The 16,551-nt window shown below is 61.3% G+C and overlaps 1 protein-coding gene across 2 annotated transcripts in view; it reads right to left on the minus strand.

Annotated features, from left to right (window-relative positions):
• Positions 1-487: 487 nt before the first annotated feature.
• The window catches only part of NAV1 (neuron navigator 1), a 59,994-nt gene continuing 43,930 nt past the window's right edge, over positions 488-16,551 (minus strand). Inside the window, exons 6-31 of one of the 2 annotated variants that reach the window (XM_054290680.1) lie at positions 14,202-14,340; positions 13,695-13,992; positions 12,647-13,340; positions 12,086-12,544; positions 11,840-11,881; positions 11,536-11,684; positions 10,719-10,889; positions 10,182-10,234; positions 9,986-10,009; positions 9,822-9,899; positions 9,547-9,630; positions 9,319-9,430; positions 8,615-8,736; positions 6,629-6,825; positions 6,380-6,542; positions 6,067-6,241; positions 5,757-5,854; positions 5,536-5,631; positions 5,244-5,403; positions 4,911-5,146; positions 4,657-4,811; positions 4,404-4,475; positions 3,935-4,131; positions 3,294-3,412; positions 2,867-3,064; positions 488-2,291 (exon numbers count right to left, since the gene is read on the minus strand). In XM_054290680.1, coding sequence (XP_054146655.1) covers positions 2,196-2,291; positions 2,867-3,064; positions 3,294-3,412; positions 3,935-4,131; positions 4,404-4,475; positions 4,657-4,811; positions 4,911-5,146; positions 5,244-5,403; positions 5,536-5,631; positions 5,757-5,854; positions 6,067-6,241; positions 6,380-6,542; positions 6,629-6,825; positions 8,615-8,736; positions 9,319-9,430; positions 9,547-9,630; positions 9,822-9,899; positions 9,986-10,009; positions 10,182-10,234; positions 10,719-10,889; positions 11,536-11,684; positions 11,840-11,881; positions 12,086-12,544; positions 12,647-13,340; positions 13,695-13,992; positions 14,202-14,340 — 4,387 coding nt within the window. In that variant the 3' untranslated portion in view covers positions 488-2,195. The remainder of the gene's footprint in view (positions 2,292-2,866; positions 3,065-3,293; positions 3,413-3,934; positions 4,132-4,403; positions 4,476-4,656; positions 4,812-4,910; positions 5,147-5,243; positions 5,404-5,535; positions 5,632-5,756; positions 5,855-6,066; positions 6,242-6,379; positions 6,543-6,628; positions 6,826-8,614; positions 8,737-9,318; positions 9,431-9,546; positions 9,631-9,821; positions 9,900-9,985; positions 10,010-10,181; positions 10,235-10,718; positions 10,890-11,535; positions 11,685-11,839; positions 11,882-12,085; positions 12,545-12,646; positions 13,341-13,694; positions 13,993-14,201; positions 14,341-16,551) is intronic. The other variant, XM_054290681.1, reaches the window with a different exon arrangement.

Below are 16,551 nucleotides of genomic sequence, written 5' to 3' on the forward strand. Positions count from 1 at the left end.
GTGCATCAGTCCCTTCCCTGCCTGGGCACCAGAGTCCCAAGGAGGGTGTGAGGGGCTGGAGGGAACGGCTGTGTCCCCATTGCAGACCTCGAGCGGCTGCTGGGCCGGAGTCTCATACAATCAGAAAAGAAGTCAGCACAGCACAGTCATCACAGAGTACAAAAAAAAACCCAAAACCAGGGACAAGGCGCAGGGCCGGCCCCCCCAACCCACACAGGGCGTTCCACGACGGATCTATGTACAGCGAGTCCTCGACAGAAGAGAAGGCGAACAGAAAGCCCTAACGCCCAAGCCAGCGTGGGGAGGAGATCGCGGAGATCCCCGCGGGGAGGGGCCGGGCTGGCGGCCCGGAGGCAGCAGGAGGCTGTCGGACAGACGGACAGCGGGAGGAGTGAGCACCATGGGGCGGCGAGGCGGGACGCACCGGCCGGAGCACCGAGGGCAGAGGGGCCGGCGGCCTCCGGGGGCACTGCGGGAAATGCCCGTTCCAAGGGGTCTGAGGGGTCCCTGGAGGCCACACCAGCTGCAGCACAGGGGGCTGAGGCTGCCCAGGCCCCAGCCTGGCAGAGTTTGGGGACAGGGTGGGCTCAGGTGATCTGGCCCTGGGGTCAGCTCTCCTCATGGGTCTCTCCAGGGCCCCAGAAGGATGTGGGGGCTGAGCTGGAGGGCAGCAGGGAGGAGGGGCCCCCAGAGCCCAAGTGGGCACAGGATGGGAGTGCAGACCTGCAGGGCACCCCACAGCCATGGCTGGGGACAGGCCAGCGAGGGTGCTGCAGGCAGCAGTCCCCTTCATTCCATCCAGCCAAGCTGGCTTTGGGGACACAGATGCTGGAGCAGGCTGTGACAGCACTGTCCCAAGCCCCCTTTCCCCCTTCCTGCGTGGCCAGAGATTAAGGCACCACAGCAGCACCGGGGCCGACCCTCTCCGTGGAGTCTGGCCTTTTGACAATGCAGGATAAGGCCAGGAGGACACATGGCAGCCCCAGGTGCCCCCAGAGCACCAACACAGACCCTGCCAGGCTACAGGAAGGCACAGGGCCAGGGGAGCAGGCAGCACGGGGAGCAACCCCAGGCTCATTGACCCACAGCCCCAGGCCTGGCAGCACCAAGGGGATGAGAGGTTGGTTGGGCCCCCCTCCACCAAGGGGGCAGGGATGGCATCCAGCTGCCCAGGGATGGGGCAGCAGCAGCAGCCTCCCCATGCCCCAGTAGCTCAGGGAGGGGAATGCTCTGTGGCACCCCAGCCTGGTGGGAGACACCATCCCAGTACCCTGTACCTTGGGGGAGGAGGGAGTTGCCGTGTGAGGGGCTGCTCTGGGAGCCTCCTGCTGCCACCTGCCTCCACACTGCCTCCAAGTCCCACCTCAGCCAACCTGTGCAGCCCCAGGAGGTGGGTTCAGGGACTGGAGATCGTCCAGTGAGCACCAGTTTTGTGACAGAGGTGGTTTGAGTGGTGAAACCAACAGCTGCAAAAGAAACCAAAGGGGAAGGACACTGCTGCCAGGGAAGTAGTAGGCACCAGGCCACAGGCTCCAGGCCAGGAGAGCAAAGTACCAGAACAAAAAAAGGGATCAAAGCAAAGTCTGGACTCGGCCAAAGGAAAAGGGGAAGGGGGAAACAAAATAAAATAAGAAAAGCAGGGTTTTTGGGCTGTCCTGGTCACAGCAGCTGCAGGTGGAACAGGGAATGCACAGAGAGTAGCCAGGGCCGTGCTCCCCTTGGCTGGCACGGGGTGGGAGCTCCACAGTGGAGGCTCCCGTGGCTTGGCCCAGCGGGCACAGAGGGAGCCAGAGCCCCTCGTGCCCACGTGCTCATCCTGCAGCCCCAGCTCCTCCCCAGCTGTGGCCCAGGTGGCTCCTGCGGGGTCCCTGCCCTTCGCAGGGGCCTTCCTGCAGCTCCCGGGAGTGGGGCTCAGCCTCAGGGTCACCTTGGTCCCAAAGCCCAAGAGTTTGCAATAGAGACAGAAAAAACCAAGAAGAGAAACCAGGATTCTCCTACCCCCAGGGCTGGGAGGGGAGATGGTAACTCGTGCTCTTTCACAGTTGAGCAGAGTTTCCCCAGGCTCCACCAGGACACGCCAGAGCCCTGCTCTTCTCCTCTCCGCTTGCTCGCCAGCCCCACGCTCCTGGATGCCGAAGGAAAAGGAGAGCAGCCCAGCAGCAGCTCCCCTCCACCTGGGCTGGCACATCTGGGCCTCACAGAGTCGACTGCAGGTCGGGGTCCACCATGGTCTCACGGTCTGGAGACTCAATGTAGTTGGCAGCTTCCTGGAGCTTCAGCAGCATGGCCATCTGTGGGGACAGGAGCATGGCAGGAGCCCGAGGGGGACATGAGGCCCACAGGTGACTGGGGAGGCCATTTGGCCCTCTTGCCCTCCCAAACCAGCCTTGCTGGAAAGCTCCTTAGAGGGTAAAGCAAGTCCCAGAGATGCTGCAAAATCCCTCCTTTGCGCCAGGATCCAGCCTCAGGCACAGCTGGAGCTCAAGACTCAGTGTGCCAAAGCAGCATCAGCTGGCATCACCTGTGGAGCCAGCAGCCTCTCCAGGTGACAGCTGGCATCATCTGGAGCCAGCAGCTCTCCAGGCGACACATCAGGACGTGTAGGAGCACGTGTGCCTGTCTGTGGCTGGGCATGTGGACATGATGCCTCGTGGAGTGTCGTGTGCCCCTTCACTGGCATGTCACCATGTGTCCTGGTGTGCAGCCCACCTGCCAGTGCCACCACCCCTCACCCACTGCTCCTCCAGGGTGCACGCAGTGTTTCTGCACCCCAAATCAGGCGTTTTACACCGAGAATTAACTGGGAAAGCAAAGCTCCGCCCTGCTCTGCCTCCAGCTCCTCCCAGCCCCTCCCTGGCCAGCCTACCAGCGGGTCCGAGTCCAGGGAGCTGGGCGTGGTGTCCTTCACGGTGCGCTCCTCGGGCGGGGACACGGCGCTCTGGGGCCCCACGGTGGGCGGGGGCAGGTGGTACAGCTTGGACTGGTCCTGCTGCGCTGACGGCCAGGGCAGGGTGTCCCGCACCCACTCCACGGGGTCCTCCCAGGCTGCCTTCTGCCCATGCACCTGTGGCAGGGATCAAGTGGCAGCCATGCCCTCAGTACATGCCAGAGCCAGCAGGGTGGCACCCTGAGCCCCCCAGGACAGCGCCATGTGCCACAGCAGCCACAGGGTACCACAGAGATGTCACCTACACTGACCATCCCAGCGCCTCCCCTCTGCCCCCCCCCATGGTGGCTGTATCAGTGTGTCCCCACCCTGCTTTGTGTTCTCATGTGCCAGCAGCACTGGCTACCTTGAGCCCATCTTTTGCCCCCTCCTGCAGGTAAGGGATGATAGAATTGTTCCACAGGTCGATGAACCAGGTCCGGAAATCCTCAATTCCAATAGGGCAGGACAGAAAGAAGCAGGGACCTGTGGGGGAAAGGAAGACAGTGGAAATGGGAGCTGGGTGCCCCTCCTCCAGTCACAGCACTGAGGTGGGCACACCTGGCAGGAAGGGGGCCCTTGGGAACAGTGAGTAGGCACCATCCACCTGTACAGCAGACAGGGAGCATCTCCCAGGAAAGGAAGGGGGCTGCCAAGTTCAATCTATCCCCCAAAAGCCTGGTGAGGCATGGGGGATCCACCTGGGAGAAGACAGCTTCTCCGTGCCCAGGGAAGGGTGCCGGCAGCCTTGGCTGACACCCCTAGTGACAGCTCCCAAAGGAATAAGGAGCACCCAGGGAAGAGCAATGCTTGTGTGCATCACCCAGCAGCTGTGGTTTGTGGGACTGGGAGACACAGGGAACACATCAACCCCCCCAAGCTCCTCTGGGAGGGCTTGGTCCCAGTCCCCAGAGAGGGTTTGGTCCCAGTCCCCAGGGGGGGTTTGGTCCCAGTCCCCAGGGCTCCTCACAGCCTGGGGCAGAGGAGGAAGGTGAGGCAGGGCCGTACCGATGAGGAAGTCAGATGTGCTGTGTTTTTCCAGGAAGGTGTGCAAATGGTACCAGAGCTTGGGCACCCAGTCCAGCACCCGCAGCAGCTCCTCCTTGTTGGCGTTGATGTCCGTGTCCGACTCCAGCAGCTTCCGCCGCAGGTAGCGCACCAGGAAGCCGTTGGCTGGCTCCACGTTGTTGGAGAAGGTCAGCATCCTGGGAGAGGACTCCAGTGATCAGGGCTGGGTCTCCACACAAGCTGCCCTGCTCCCCAGCACTTCTGAGGCCCTCCTTGCATCCCCACCCTGCATTTGCCTGAGGCTGGGGAATATCAGGTCCTTCTGGGATGGCAGGGACAGGCCTGGGGGCTCAATCTTAATCAGGGTCCTCAGCCATAGGATGTGACCACAGAAACACCCAGGTGCAAGTGATGGCTTCTGTCCCCCAAAACCCCACAAGGATGATCCCCAGGGATGTACAATTCCTACCTGAAGCTGAGATGGAGGCCATGGTTTGGGGTCATCTTCACAGGCTGGTTGGTAGTGCCAATGATATACGGACTGAGTGAGAGACAGAAAGACAAGATTAATGAGAAAAAGCCTCTGAGTGCCAAGGCAGAGCTGAACTGGGCACAGCAGACATGTGCGGCCTCATCCCCACAGCCCAGTGACCACGGTGAGAGCAGTGGGGAGCATGTGTGTGCCATGGGGCTGCACTGGAGGGGTGCAAAGGGGCTCTCACCATTTGTGGTACTTGCAGGTGAGCGCCCCGTTGACGAGCTCGCTGATGGAGCCCGCCTCGCTGAGGTCATCCAGCAGGATCACCAGCGGCACGTCCGCCGTGCCCGTCTCCCGGTCGATCTGGTTGGCCAGGTTGGACAGGTACAGCTGAAGATCCTGGAACAAACAGGTCGGGTGTCACGTGTGGGGCCATGGCATGACTGCCATGAGGACCATGGCACCAGTGCCCACAGGGACACTGCTGTGTGCCCTCACCTTGCAGGACTGCTGGTGCATGTTGAAGGTGCTGACGATGCCCTCGGTGACGTCCCGACCCGAGCGCTCCACCAGGTACTCAGCCAGGCGGTTGGTCAGGTAGGTCTTGCCGGTGCCACTGGGCCCCGAGAGGATGAGGCGGCGGTGCTTCAGCAGGAGGCTGATGTAGTGCTGCATCATGGGCTTGGGGATGAGCGTTTCGAACACCAGGCTGTCCACGCACTTCTCTTTCAAGCCTGTGGGCAGGGGAGGGCTGAGGGTCCACTCACACGCTGTAACACCCCCAGACAGCAGGGACATGGCACAGCCACGGAGCCCCTCTGCCACACTGACCTTTGAGCGTGACGACAACGCTGGTCAGGCCCCGGCGGCACAGCGGCAGCTCCGGCGGCTCCGTGTCCAGCACCCGCTTGATGTGGCTGATGCTGTAGCCATAGATGGACTCGGTGCTGAGCCCCAGCGTGGATGCAGGATCCATCTTAGTGATGTAATCCTACATGGAGAAGGACAGAGCTGGCAGAGAGCAGCTCCAAGAGAGCTTGGAGAGGACCTGGGCCAGGAATAGCAGGCCTGGTGGAGCAGTGTCAAAGGACGGCTCTATAAAAAGTGCTCTTTTTGCTCCTACCTTGAAGACCTGGCAGACAGCCTCATCCAGCATCTTCCAGTCTACCTTCCCGCTCACCTTGGTCCAGCCCAAGAAAAACTCCTGCTGCTTGAGGTCCTAGGAGCCAAGGCAGAAGTGTGCAGTGCTGCAGCATCATATCTAGCCCCGGGAGGCATCCTTTGCCCCTTTGTCAGGGCCATGACACGGTGACATGTCAGGCTCCCCACAGAGCCCACACTCACCCCCTTGATGATGTGCTGGGGTGGCATGCGCACCACAATCCGCAGTGTCAGCTCATCCTTCTGGGTGCCAGCGCTGACAGCATCCATGGGGGACATGTCTGGGGAGGGAGCAGTGAGGCTGTGTGGCCAGAGCTGAACCACCAGGCCTGGCTGTGCCCAGCCAGCCAGAGGCAAATCCTGCTGTGGCCAACAGCAACACCAGCAGCATGACAGATCCCCTGTTCACTCCAGGTGAGCAGCAGCACGTTGCCACCACACACACTCCCTATCCCAGCCCTACCCCATCAGCCAGCAGCTCTATCACCCCTACCTGCATCCCCCGGGCTGGGGCTGAAGGCATGACCAATGGTGAGACCCAAGGAGCGCCGTGGTGAAGAGGAGGCCGATGTGCTTGTGATGTGGCTGGGAACAGCACCTAGCACTGCTGAAGGCCCAGGGGCCACCTTGAGACGGTCATTCTCAGCCTTCAGGAGATCCACCTCCAGCTGGGGCACAACAAGGCAGGGCACAGGGTAAGGAGTCGTACAGCAGCAGCACTCTGGGGTGCAGCACAGTGGTGAGAATGCAGGGACTGAGGGCACCTTGGTACTGAGAGCAGCCAGGCTGCTGGCAGGGGTCCTCACCTGCATGTTGTGCATGGTCTCCCGCAGCTGCTCCAGCTGGTGGGCTGAGTTAAGGGCCTCCAGGCGGATGTCTGTCAGCTTCATCTCCTTCTCCCACAGCTCTGACCGCAGCTCTGACACCTCCTTCTTCTCGGGCTCACCCTCACTGTGGGCCTGGAAGAGCCTAGGCCAAGGGAGAGACCAGGTCTCACACGTGTCCCTGGCAGGAGCCTGCTGCCCCTGCCACTGGCCCTCCCTGGCCCCACGTACTCAGCCGTGTCAATGCCCACGGAGGAGGATGTGGAGGACTTGATGGAGGGCGAGGCAGTCTCTGTGGAGCCATGCTGCAGCTTGGGGGAGGAGGGGGCTGACGAGTCTGGCGTGGCGATCTCCTCTATGTCAGAGTAGGACGAAGCCGACTTGGGGCCCTTCTTGATGCTGAAGGCCTTATTGAAGGAGCTGCGTAGCTACAGGAGAAGGAAAACTTGTTAGAGGCAGTCCAAAGTGCAGCCTCACAAGCAGAGACCTGGCCTGGTCCTGCCCTGTCTGTCCAGGACCCATAGACAGTCTGAAGTGGGACCAGTACAACCACAGCCACCACAGAGGCAGCACCTCCACCATGCTGGGGAAGGCTGCAGCCTGACCCCCTCTGCTGGCACTGCCAATGAATGGGGTGCACAGCCCTTTGGGCAACACTCACCCCAGCCTGGATGGCACCAGAGCCCCACAGAGTGGGACCATGTCCTGGTCAGGATGTCTCCCAGCCCTGCTCCCCACCAGCACCTACACCAGGCTGTTCAGGCATGGCACCAACACCCAGGTCCATCAAGAAGGGCCAATCCACCCCCACATTCACCCCACCACAGCCATTTCAGCAAGAGGCATTTATTTCAGGGACGTCCCTTGCTCCAGCCACTGCAGAGCCAGAGTCCTGCCCCACACCTCCCTCTGCCCCGTGGATCCTGCTGGAAGCACAGAGGGGCAGCCAGCCCTCCACAGAGCATGCAGGTGTCTCACCTGAGCATGCAGCATGCACACAGCACACACAGAGCAGTGGTGGGTGAGCAGCGGGCTGGGGCCAGGGAGGGGGATGGACACTGCACAAACTAGACCCAAACTGGGTCCCACCAGCTGGTAGGAGAGCAGCAGGACGAGCACCCTGGGCTCACAACATGTGCCCTGGACTGCCAGGGCCTGCTCCAAGGGAAGGTGGGAGAAGGAAGGGATGGAGAGCACACTGGATCTGTCCCAATCCCCACAGGCACTAGCAGACTGCTCTAGGGTGTTCTCAAAACAAAAAGCATTGCATTTCAGTGTAAACAAAGTAGGTATCCAGCTCTGCTGATGGTGGGAGCAGGGAAACACTGAGACCTACATGGGTGCTGGCAGAGACAGAGCCACTTGAGACCACATCAGGCAGCCCTGGAGAGGCAGAGATGGGCAGGGCACTCCAGTGCTCTCAGTGACGCTGGCAGGGCTGCACCAAGGCCTCCACCCCAAAAGATGCAGTTACAGGAAGTCAGGAGAGTGCCTGCCTTCCCTAGGCAAGAAGGGGACTGTTCCCATCCATGGGGCAGGTCCCATGTGAGCCTTTCCTGCTGTCTATCTATGGCAGTTCAAGCCCCTCCTTGTGGGTGCATATTTGTCCTTAACATCAAAGGAAGCAGCCAAGGTGGGCACAGCCTGGCTGGGGACCCAGGATGGCCTGTGCTGGGGTTAGTGCCAGTGGGATGGATGGGATGGGGAGTGTATGAGCACCATCCATGAAATGGAGCAAAGGCCCTGGCTGGGCACGGGTGGATTGGACAGCGTGGGACTTACCTCATACACCTGGAAAAAAAGGGTTGAGGTCAGCATAGGGGAAGAGAAACAAAACAAAGCAAGACTTAATTGCACATCCAGCTCAGAGCTGCCTGGTGCAGGGAAGGAGCTGCCCAGCAGAGGTGCCAGCCCTCCACACTGTCAGAGCCTGCGTGCGCAGGAGGGAGACATGGGGGAATACACAAGGAAGCAGGCATGCAGGGCCAGGGCTGGGAAACTCCTGAAGGGGCTGGAGAAGTCCCAGCCAACAATTCAAGACACAAATCCATGGCAGTTACACTCTCCTCACTACTGCTGTCCCCAGAGGACAGGGAACACCAACACCCCAAAGCCAAGGCAGACTGAGAGCAGCTGGTTTGCGGGGTTGACCTTGAGCAGACCCTGCCAGAGGCTCCCCAAGCCCCAGATCTGCTGCCAGTGCCCCATCCAACCCACCCAGCTCTTCTTCTTCTTCTTCTTGGCGTCAGCGTCCTTGCTGCTGCCGATGCTGGAGTGGCTGGTGATGCTGTTGAGGCTGGAGATGCTGTCAGAGGAGTTCTGCCGCTTGATGCGCAGCTCTGGGGTCCAGAGAAGCAGGAGAGATTGGGAAAGGAGGGATCAGTTACCTGCAACTGTCCCAAAACCAGAGCACCCTGTGGTCCCCCCTCCCTACACCCAATTCCTCCTCACACCCAACATCTTCTGAGCTCTTGAAGCCACCTTGTAACAATGACATGGGACTCAGACACCACATGGTGAGAGATGCCCAGGGCACATATCACCCTGCTGCTGTCCCAGGCCATCTCCCTGACAGCTTCTTGCACTCACACTGGGGTTTTGGGGCTACAAACCGCACTTATGGGAACAAAGTCAATAGCAGCAGGCAAAACTGGCTGTTGGCAAAGGGCCTGGCAAGGAAGTCTCCCAAGACTGACAAACAACCACTCCCCTACATGCCAGGACTGTGACCTCCCATGGTGACAGCTCTGGCTGTCCATTCCTGGTTTCAGATGGTCAAGGATCCCAGGTGGGGAAAAACTGCTGCCTGGGGCACCCTGTCTCCAGATGAACTGCCCCCATGAGAAGGTGTGCCCTGGGGCCCTGTGCCAGTCCCAGCAGGAGCATCCCAGCTCAGGAAGGGCTGCAGCATCATGCCTTACCTTTGGGGGTGACATCAGTGCCATTTAGAGCACCCTGGATCACAGCCTGGGCCTCTGAGTTCTTCTTCTTCAGGAAGTCAATGGTCTCTCGCAGGTCCAGCAGCTCTGTGTCCTGGGGCAGTAGAGTTGGGAGCCATGGAGTGCATCCCAATGGTGGAGAGCCCACCCAAGAGCACCCTTGGGGCAACCTCCCAAGTCCAGCACCCACCAGCCCCAGGACACACTCACCTTCTCCTCAGCGGTCTCAGCCAGGTGCCGCAGGCGGGACGTCATGCTCACCAGGCTCTGCTCAAAGGCTGCCACCAGGTTGGCCTGGGAGAAGTGGAGAAACAGGTGAGCCCCAACATCTGGGCAAAAACCCACAGACAGGTGAGCATCCACCGCCAGGTGTGGGATGCAAAAGGCTGAAGGGAAATCAGGGCTTCCATGGGCACATCCAACACCAGCCCTACGCCCTGCAGGGATGGAGCAGGGTGCCCCACAGGGGCTCCACGGGGACTCACGTTAGCAGACAGCTGGGACGTCAGCGTGGCCACCTTCTCCTGCGAGGACTCCAGCTCGCGGCGCAGCTTGCGGATTTGCTGTGGGGAGAGAGGGGAGATGAGAGGGGCCAGGCACTGCCCTCACTGGGGGCAGGGGCAGGCGTGAGCAAAGGGTGCGGGCTCACCTCAGACTGCATCTTCTCCTCAGCCTGGCAGCGTGAGAGCAGAGAGGGACAGACAGACAGAGGCAGGCAGTCAGGGGGGCAGCGAGGCACAGACAGGCTCAGCAGCAGGCAGAGGCATGCACAGAGCCCCCCCCAGCCCCACCCGGATCCCCCAGCCATGCACAAAGCAGCACAGCAGCACGGAGGCGGCTCTTACGGAGGAGTAGGTGGAGGACGCGCTGGAGGCCAGGGACAGCACCGATCCGTGAACTGCAACACAGGAAAACCCGAGCTGTCAGGGTGCCCTGCAGAGCAGCACCTGGGGCTACAGGTCAGGGCACACCTACTGACTGGGCTCTCAGGGGTGCCTGGGGGAGGTACAGGGTGGGATGGCAGCTGCTCAGCACTGCCCATTTCTCTGTGCTCTCCATCTGCACCCTCCTCTCTGGGGAACCCGGGGGCTCTGCTGCCCTCCCTGTCTGCTTGGATCCCCTCCTCCCCAGTGTCACAGCACCCTTGGGGCAACCCAAGTCACTGAGCACCCATGGGGGTCAGGGCAGACCCAGGGCTGATGCCAGCACAGAGTCTAACAGAGCCCTCAGCGTTGCTGTCCCTGCTCTGATGCCAAGAATGGGACACAGCCACCCATCCAACAATGCCATGGCAGCACCAGTAGGAAGGAACAAGGGTGCAGGGAGCCCCACCAACCCTGTGCAGCCTCCTCTGCCTGGGCAGGAGCACAGCACACTCTCACCATCGTCCACAGGGTCCCGGAAAGAGCCCGAGCGGATCATGCCCTTGGACTTGTCGGCCAGGGAGAGGGTGCTGCCCATCTGGGAGGTGCTGTACAGCTCGAAGGTGGAGTCGTGGGTGGGGATGCTGTTGGAGCGGGTGATCCGCGGGGCTGTGGTGGCAGTGGGGCTCACTGCAAGGAGAAAGCAGGGAGGAGGCAGGGTCAGAGCCACGCTAGGGACCTGCCATCAGGATGGGGAAGCAGGACTGGGAGCGATCCACGAGAGCTGTGATGCAGTGAGGAAGCAGGGATTGGGGTCCCAAAGCAGGGAGGGGCTGGGGAAAGCTAAAAGGCAGGTTGATGCTGGGAAGACCTGGACACCAGCACCAAGGTAATCACAGGGCTGAAAAACAAATCCATTGCCCCAGGGCCAAGTGGGTACCACTATGCCACAGCCCAACACCTGCAGGTGCAGGAGTGGAGCCTGCTGCCCCAACTTGTCTGCCTGGACCCCCCCAAACCCTCCAGGAACATTCAGGTTCTGGTCAGATAAGAGCAAGGCTTACCAGGAACATTCAGGTCCTGGTCAGATCAGGACAAGGCTTACCCCTTGCCCTGCCAGGCACCCCCAGAGGAACAGTTATGGCCTGAGGCCCAAAGGTGGATGAGATGCCCTGAAGCAGAGGTGATGGACACCCCTGGTCCCAGTCCAGCACCCGAAGCACCAGGTGCTGGTGTTGGTGGTGTGAAGGAGACAAGCAGCGCCCAGGGGAACACCAGCACATCACACATGGAGCAGGGGAGCAGGAGGGAAGGGGCTGGCAGCGAGGGCACTGACCAATGCTGGTGAGCGGGCCCTTCCCCACCAGCGCCATGGGGAGGGCGGGGGGCGAGGGCAGCTCCTGCTGCTCGTCCGGCTCGGGCAGGCTGCTGACCGCGTGGGAGTGGCGCCGCTCCTTGGCCTCCTCCTGGGAGTGGAGCTGGTACCTGGGGAGCCACAGACAGGCATGGTAAGATCGACCAGCACCGTCCAGCTCCTGCCCACTGCACTGCAGCCCAGCTTCCCTGGCTCAGGGGCACTGCCCTGGAAAGCCTCCCCTTCCCACCCCAGCACCACACAAAAATCATTTGGGCTCTTTTACCTCAACCCCTTCTTGGGCAGTGTGTTCCTGTCGCGGTTGGCACTGGAAGGGAAGGAAAGATCAGTGACATCCCTGCACAGACTAGGGAAGGAACCATGGGAATTGAATTGTAGGAACAGGGAGCTTTTCCCTAGAAATGTAGCAGGAAGAGACTCTGAAGCAGGCAAAGGACATGGCAGAACAGCAGGGAGCAATGTGTGCCTATGAAGGTGCTGCAGCAGCCCACCAACCTCCTTCCAGCCATACCTGTCCAGATGTGTGAGCCGGGGGCTCCCACTCCAGCCCAGCTCTCCTGCCTCTTCTTCTTCCTCTTCTTCCTCTGCGCTGGCAGGGGGTGCAGCAGCAGGGGCGGGGGTGGTGGTGCTGCCCCCTGAAAAGGCACTGGGCAGGCTCATGGGCATCTGCAGGGATTCCATGCTGCGGTGAAGGCTGGAGAGCTTGGGGTACATCCTGCCCTCCTTGGGGACACTGAAGCCACCCATGAGCTCCAGGCCCTGGGAGAAGCTCGCCGAGTTGATGTTGAGGATGGGGGCAGGGCTGGGGCTGAAGCAGGGCGCAAGGTGCCCACCAGCCGGGTGCAGGTCCTGGAGCTTGGCAGTGTGTGGGGTGTGCAGCTCGCTGGAGGAGGGCAAGTCCAAGCTGTTGGAGTTGACCTTGTCCAAGTTGGCCAGCGAGGGAGGCTTCACGTAGGTCTTGGCAGCTGCTCTGAAGGGGGGAAATGGGTAAGGAAACAGGTGAGACTCAGGTACTGGTGCAGGGCACAGCCGTGCCAGGCACCTGCTGCCCTCAGAGGTGGAAGCAACATACCTGAGAGGTGTAGGGGGCAGCTCAGCCACCTTGGCTGCTGGCGGGAGGTTGGCCTGAGCTTTTGGGGTGCTCTCAGGTGAGCTGGCACTCTTCAGGGTGCTGCACTCAGAGTCAAGTGCCACTGCCTTGGCCTTGGCCTTCTCCTTCTCACGGTCTGTCTGGTTCACAGGGGCCGGCGTGCCACGGCCAGTGCCAACCTTGGATGGCTCCTTGAGCCGCGACACCGAGACGCCGCCCGGCTTGGTGCTCAGCAGGCTGGGGTCAATGCTGCTGCTGACCGGCCGGGCTGCGCTGCGGCCCCCGGTCACGCTCATGGAGCTGGACTTGGCTGGCCGGGGCAGGCTGCGGTACTGGATGTTGGAGCGAGCCCCTGGTGCCAGGAACCCAGGCTCAGGTGCATTGGAGACATCGAGGCTTGTCTTCCTCCCACTGACTGGCTTAACAGGGATGCCAGAGCTCTTCTGGATCTTGCCAAGAGTGGCTGAGCCCCCAGCCTGCATGACAGTGGCCGTGCCAGTGGCAGGAGCTGGTTTCTTGTAGCCAAAGGAGCTGGAGGATGAGGGCCGTGTGAGCCCTGACGGCGGCTTCTTGGCGTCAGCGGTGCGGTCACGGCCGGCATCGGAGGAGGAGCGCTGCAGGCCCGTGTTCTTCACTGACAGCTTGCTCTTGTCGGTGGCTTTGGTCTCTGGCTTGCCTGGTGGCAAGAAATGACAGGTTAGTGTGCCTGGAGGCTTTGGGGACATTTGAAAGTGAACAAGCCCAGACAGGATACGGGCACCAGAGATGCAGGGATGTGACGGAGAGGGGACATGCCAGACCCTTGGTGCACTCAGTCGTTCCCCAGCCTGGTGTGTGGGAGACCATGGGGCAGGCACAGACCCCCAGCCTGCCTGCAGCCCTGCCTCCCCTTCCAGACCAGACCCAGTCCCCAGGTCTGAGCACAGCCATAGGCCATCCCATGGCCCACATGCCTGGGGAAAGCACACAAAGACAGCAACCAACCTTCTCTCCATCAGAGGAGCTGAACCCTGCCCAGACTGGTTTTTACCTGCCACTTTGAGGGTGCTCTGGGCCATATGAGTGATGGGGGAGGTCACAGCCACTGGAGGAGTCTTGCCCTTCTTGAGGGAGCCCGGAGTGCCCAGGCTGACAGGCTTCTTCAGCTCACCACCCTTGGGCCCCTCCTCTCCACCCTCCGAGGGCTCCCGCCGCCACTTGGAGGAGCCATGCTCCATCTTGAGGCTGCTGCTGTCGTAGTCCAGCTTCTTGGGTGCCTTCTCGTCGCCCTCCCCGTACCAGCTCAGGCCGCTCTCTGCCAGTGAGCGCTTCTCCGAGTCCGTGCGCAGCTGGGGGCAGAGCAGAGTCAGGGGCACTCCTGGCACCCACCCCAAACCCATCCCCAGAGAACGTCAGCCAGCTGGGAGAAGGATGCAGCGGACACCCTGTGCCATCCTTGTTTCCTCTCACTGGCACCCTCCATGCCCTCTGTCCCTCTGAGGTGTGCCGGGAAGGCTGGGACAGGTGCTGGAAAGGGTCCGGGCGCCCCGGCACCTACCGCTATGGCCGAGTTCCTGCGCGAGGCCGTGGGGGTGGAGGGCAGGGAGTTGAGCGAGGAGCTGGCATTGAAATCCTCTGAGCTGAGGTTGTCCGAGGCATCGCTGAGGCCGCTGCTGATGGAGCTGCTCTCATCCCAGCTGTGCGGGAGAGACAGCATCAGACCCCTGCCCAGCCCAATGGGTCCCACTACCCACAGGATCTCCCTGTTCCAGGGGCTGTTGGGGCAAAATCCAGCGCCTGGTAGTGCCCATGACAAGGACATGGCATGCAGGGCCCATGGCTGGCTCCAGCCCAGCCTGGCATTGGCTTGTGTTCCTGTGGCACACAAGCCTCAGTGACCCTGCTTCTCCCCATTAAGGCTCTGTGGAGCTTTGGGGGGATGGAGGGACATCCACAGCTGGCAACAAGCCCCCGGCAACCTGCTCTGACCCTGGAGGCAGGCTGGGATTGTCAGAAAGGACAGGACTGCTGGAATAAACAAACCAACCACTCTGTAGCATCCATCATTCCCGGGGTGATCCCCACTCACTGCACCCTACTGCTCCTCTCCAGCCCCCAGCAGCCAGAGGCAGCAAGTCTGGGATCTGCTGCTGTGCCAAGGTGGCTGCTCCATGCTGGGGCCCATCTGCAGGGCCATCAGTCAGCACCACACTGGGGCAGCAGCTGCCTGGGTGCCCCAAGGGCACAGCGGGTTCCACAACACTGGGCCATGCCCATGTTGATCTGGCACAGGCAGGCACGGAGCACCTTCCAGCAGGATGAGCACAGCACCTTTCAGGTCAGCAGCTGAGTAGGTCAGTGAAGCCTCGCAGCCCCCCAGGGCCTGTGAGGGGCTGAGGGAGGCAACACTGAGACAGGCTGCACAGAGAAGCTGTGACTGCCCCATCAATGAAATGTTCAAGGTCAGGTTGGATGGGGCTTGGAGCAACCTGACCTACTGAAAGGTGCCCTTGGCCACGGCAGGGAGTGGCACAAGATGAATTTTAAGGTCCCTTCCAACACACACCATGCCATGATTCTGTGACAAGCTGTAGCACAGGAGTGCAGAGCAGAGCTGGGAGCTGTAGCCAGCACCAGTCCCTGCAAGAGATGCCTGTTTATCTGCACTGGGGCCACAGAGGTGCAAGTGAAGCCCAGCAAACAGCAGAGCCCCAAGAGCAGTGGCAGAGCAAAAGCAACAGCCACCAGCATCCCCATCAGATGCTCAAGGCTCAAGAAGGAGCAACAGAGGCAGCTCCAGCACTGTAAGACCTGCACTGTGTGTCCTGCTCTTTCCATAGGGGAGGAGTTCATCAGAGACTGGCCAAAGCCAGGATGGACACAGCCCCCTGTGCCCCCACAGCAGCTTCAGGGACAGAGGCAGCAGGTGCTGCTGCCCAGGAAGGGATTTCAATAGGATCATGCACTCAGGATGTGCTGCTGAGCTCCTCAGCTCCAAGCCATCATGTCTCACCACCAGCCCTATGCCTAGGGTGAGTTCCCACTGGGATGGAAATCCTGACCCCAGGGTCTCCCAGCCTGGCACCACCTGGCAGTGGGCAGTGCCAGGAGTGAGGCCAGGCTTCACAGGACTGTGTCCTGTGGCAACATGGCTGGGGCCACATGTGGTGCTGGGTGTCTCAGTCTGGCCTTTGGGGCCAGGCAGGGAAACTCCAAACACTCCCAGCCATGCATGCAACACCCCCACTGCCCTGGGCATCCAGAGAGCCACTGAGAAAGGGGCAGAGGGTCAGAGGTTAGGCCAAGGCAGGAGGCGACTCCAAATCCTCCTCGACAACCCTGTGCCAAGAAAAGACAACAAGCAAGGTCACATCCCAAAATCACTAAAACCATGGCATGAGGGTGGGGAGCCAGCTGCACACTGTGAGGGTGTCCCTGACTCTCTTACGGGCACACAGCTGGTGCACTGAGGGATCCCCCTAGCTGGTACCTGTATCCTATAGGCAGCACAGCAAGGAAAGCCTCAACCGCAGCACCACTGGCCCCGCAGCAAGTACAAACTCCCGGAGCATGGCTGAGCCCTGGCACCTCGACTGCCCCTCAGAACCCTCAAACGAGGCGCAGCCATGTCTGACTGTCACTCCGGGGCAAAACTGACCCTCTGCTTTGTGCTCCATCCCCTCCATCTTATCCAGAGCCATTCCCAGCTCCTGCAGACGATCCCGCACCGAACCTACCCGCCAGCAGCCCCGCGGCAGCTCCCAGGAACGGGGATGCTCAAGGGCAGCGCGTCCGTCCTGCCGCGCTGCGCGGTGCCGGCGGGCGGACGGGACCCGCTGAGGGCGGGATGGTCCCGCTGAGGGCGGGATGGTCCCGCACGGCCTCGGGGATGAGCAGCCGGCCCCAGC

The sequence above is a fragment of the Melozone crissalis genome, unplaced genomic scaffold (genome assembly GCF_028551555.1).
Source record: "Melozone crissalis strain CALT ecotype California unplaced genomic scaffold, PUWL_Pcris_2 ptg000086l_1, whole genome shotgun sequence".
NCBI classification, from domain to species: Eukaryota; Metazoa; Chordata; class Aves; order Passeriformes; family Passerellidae; genus Melozone; species Melozone crissalis.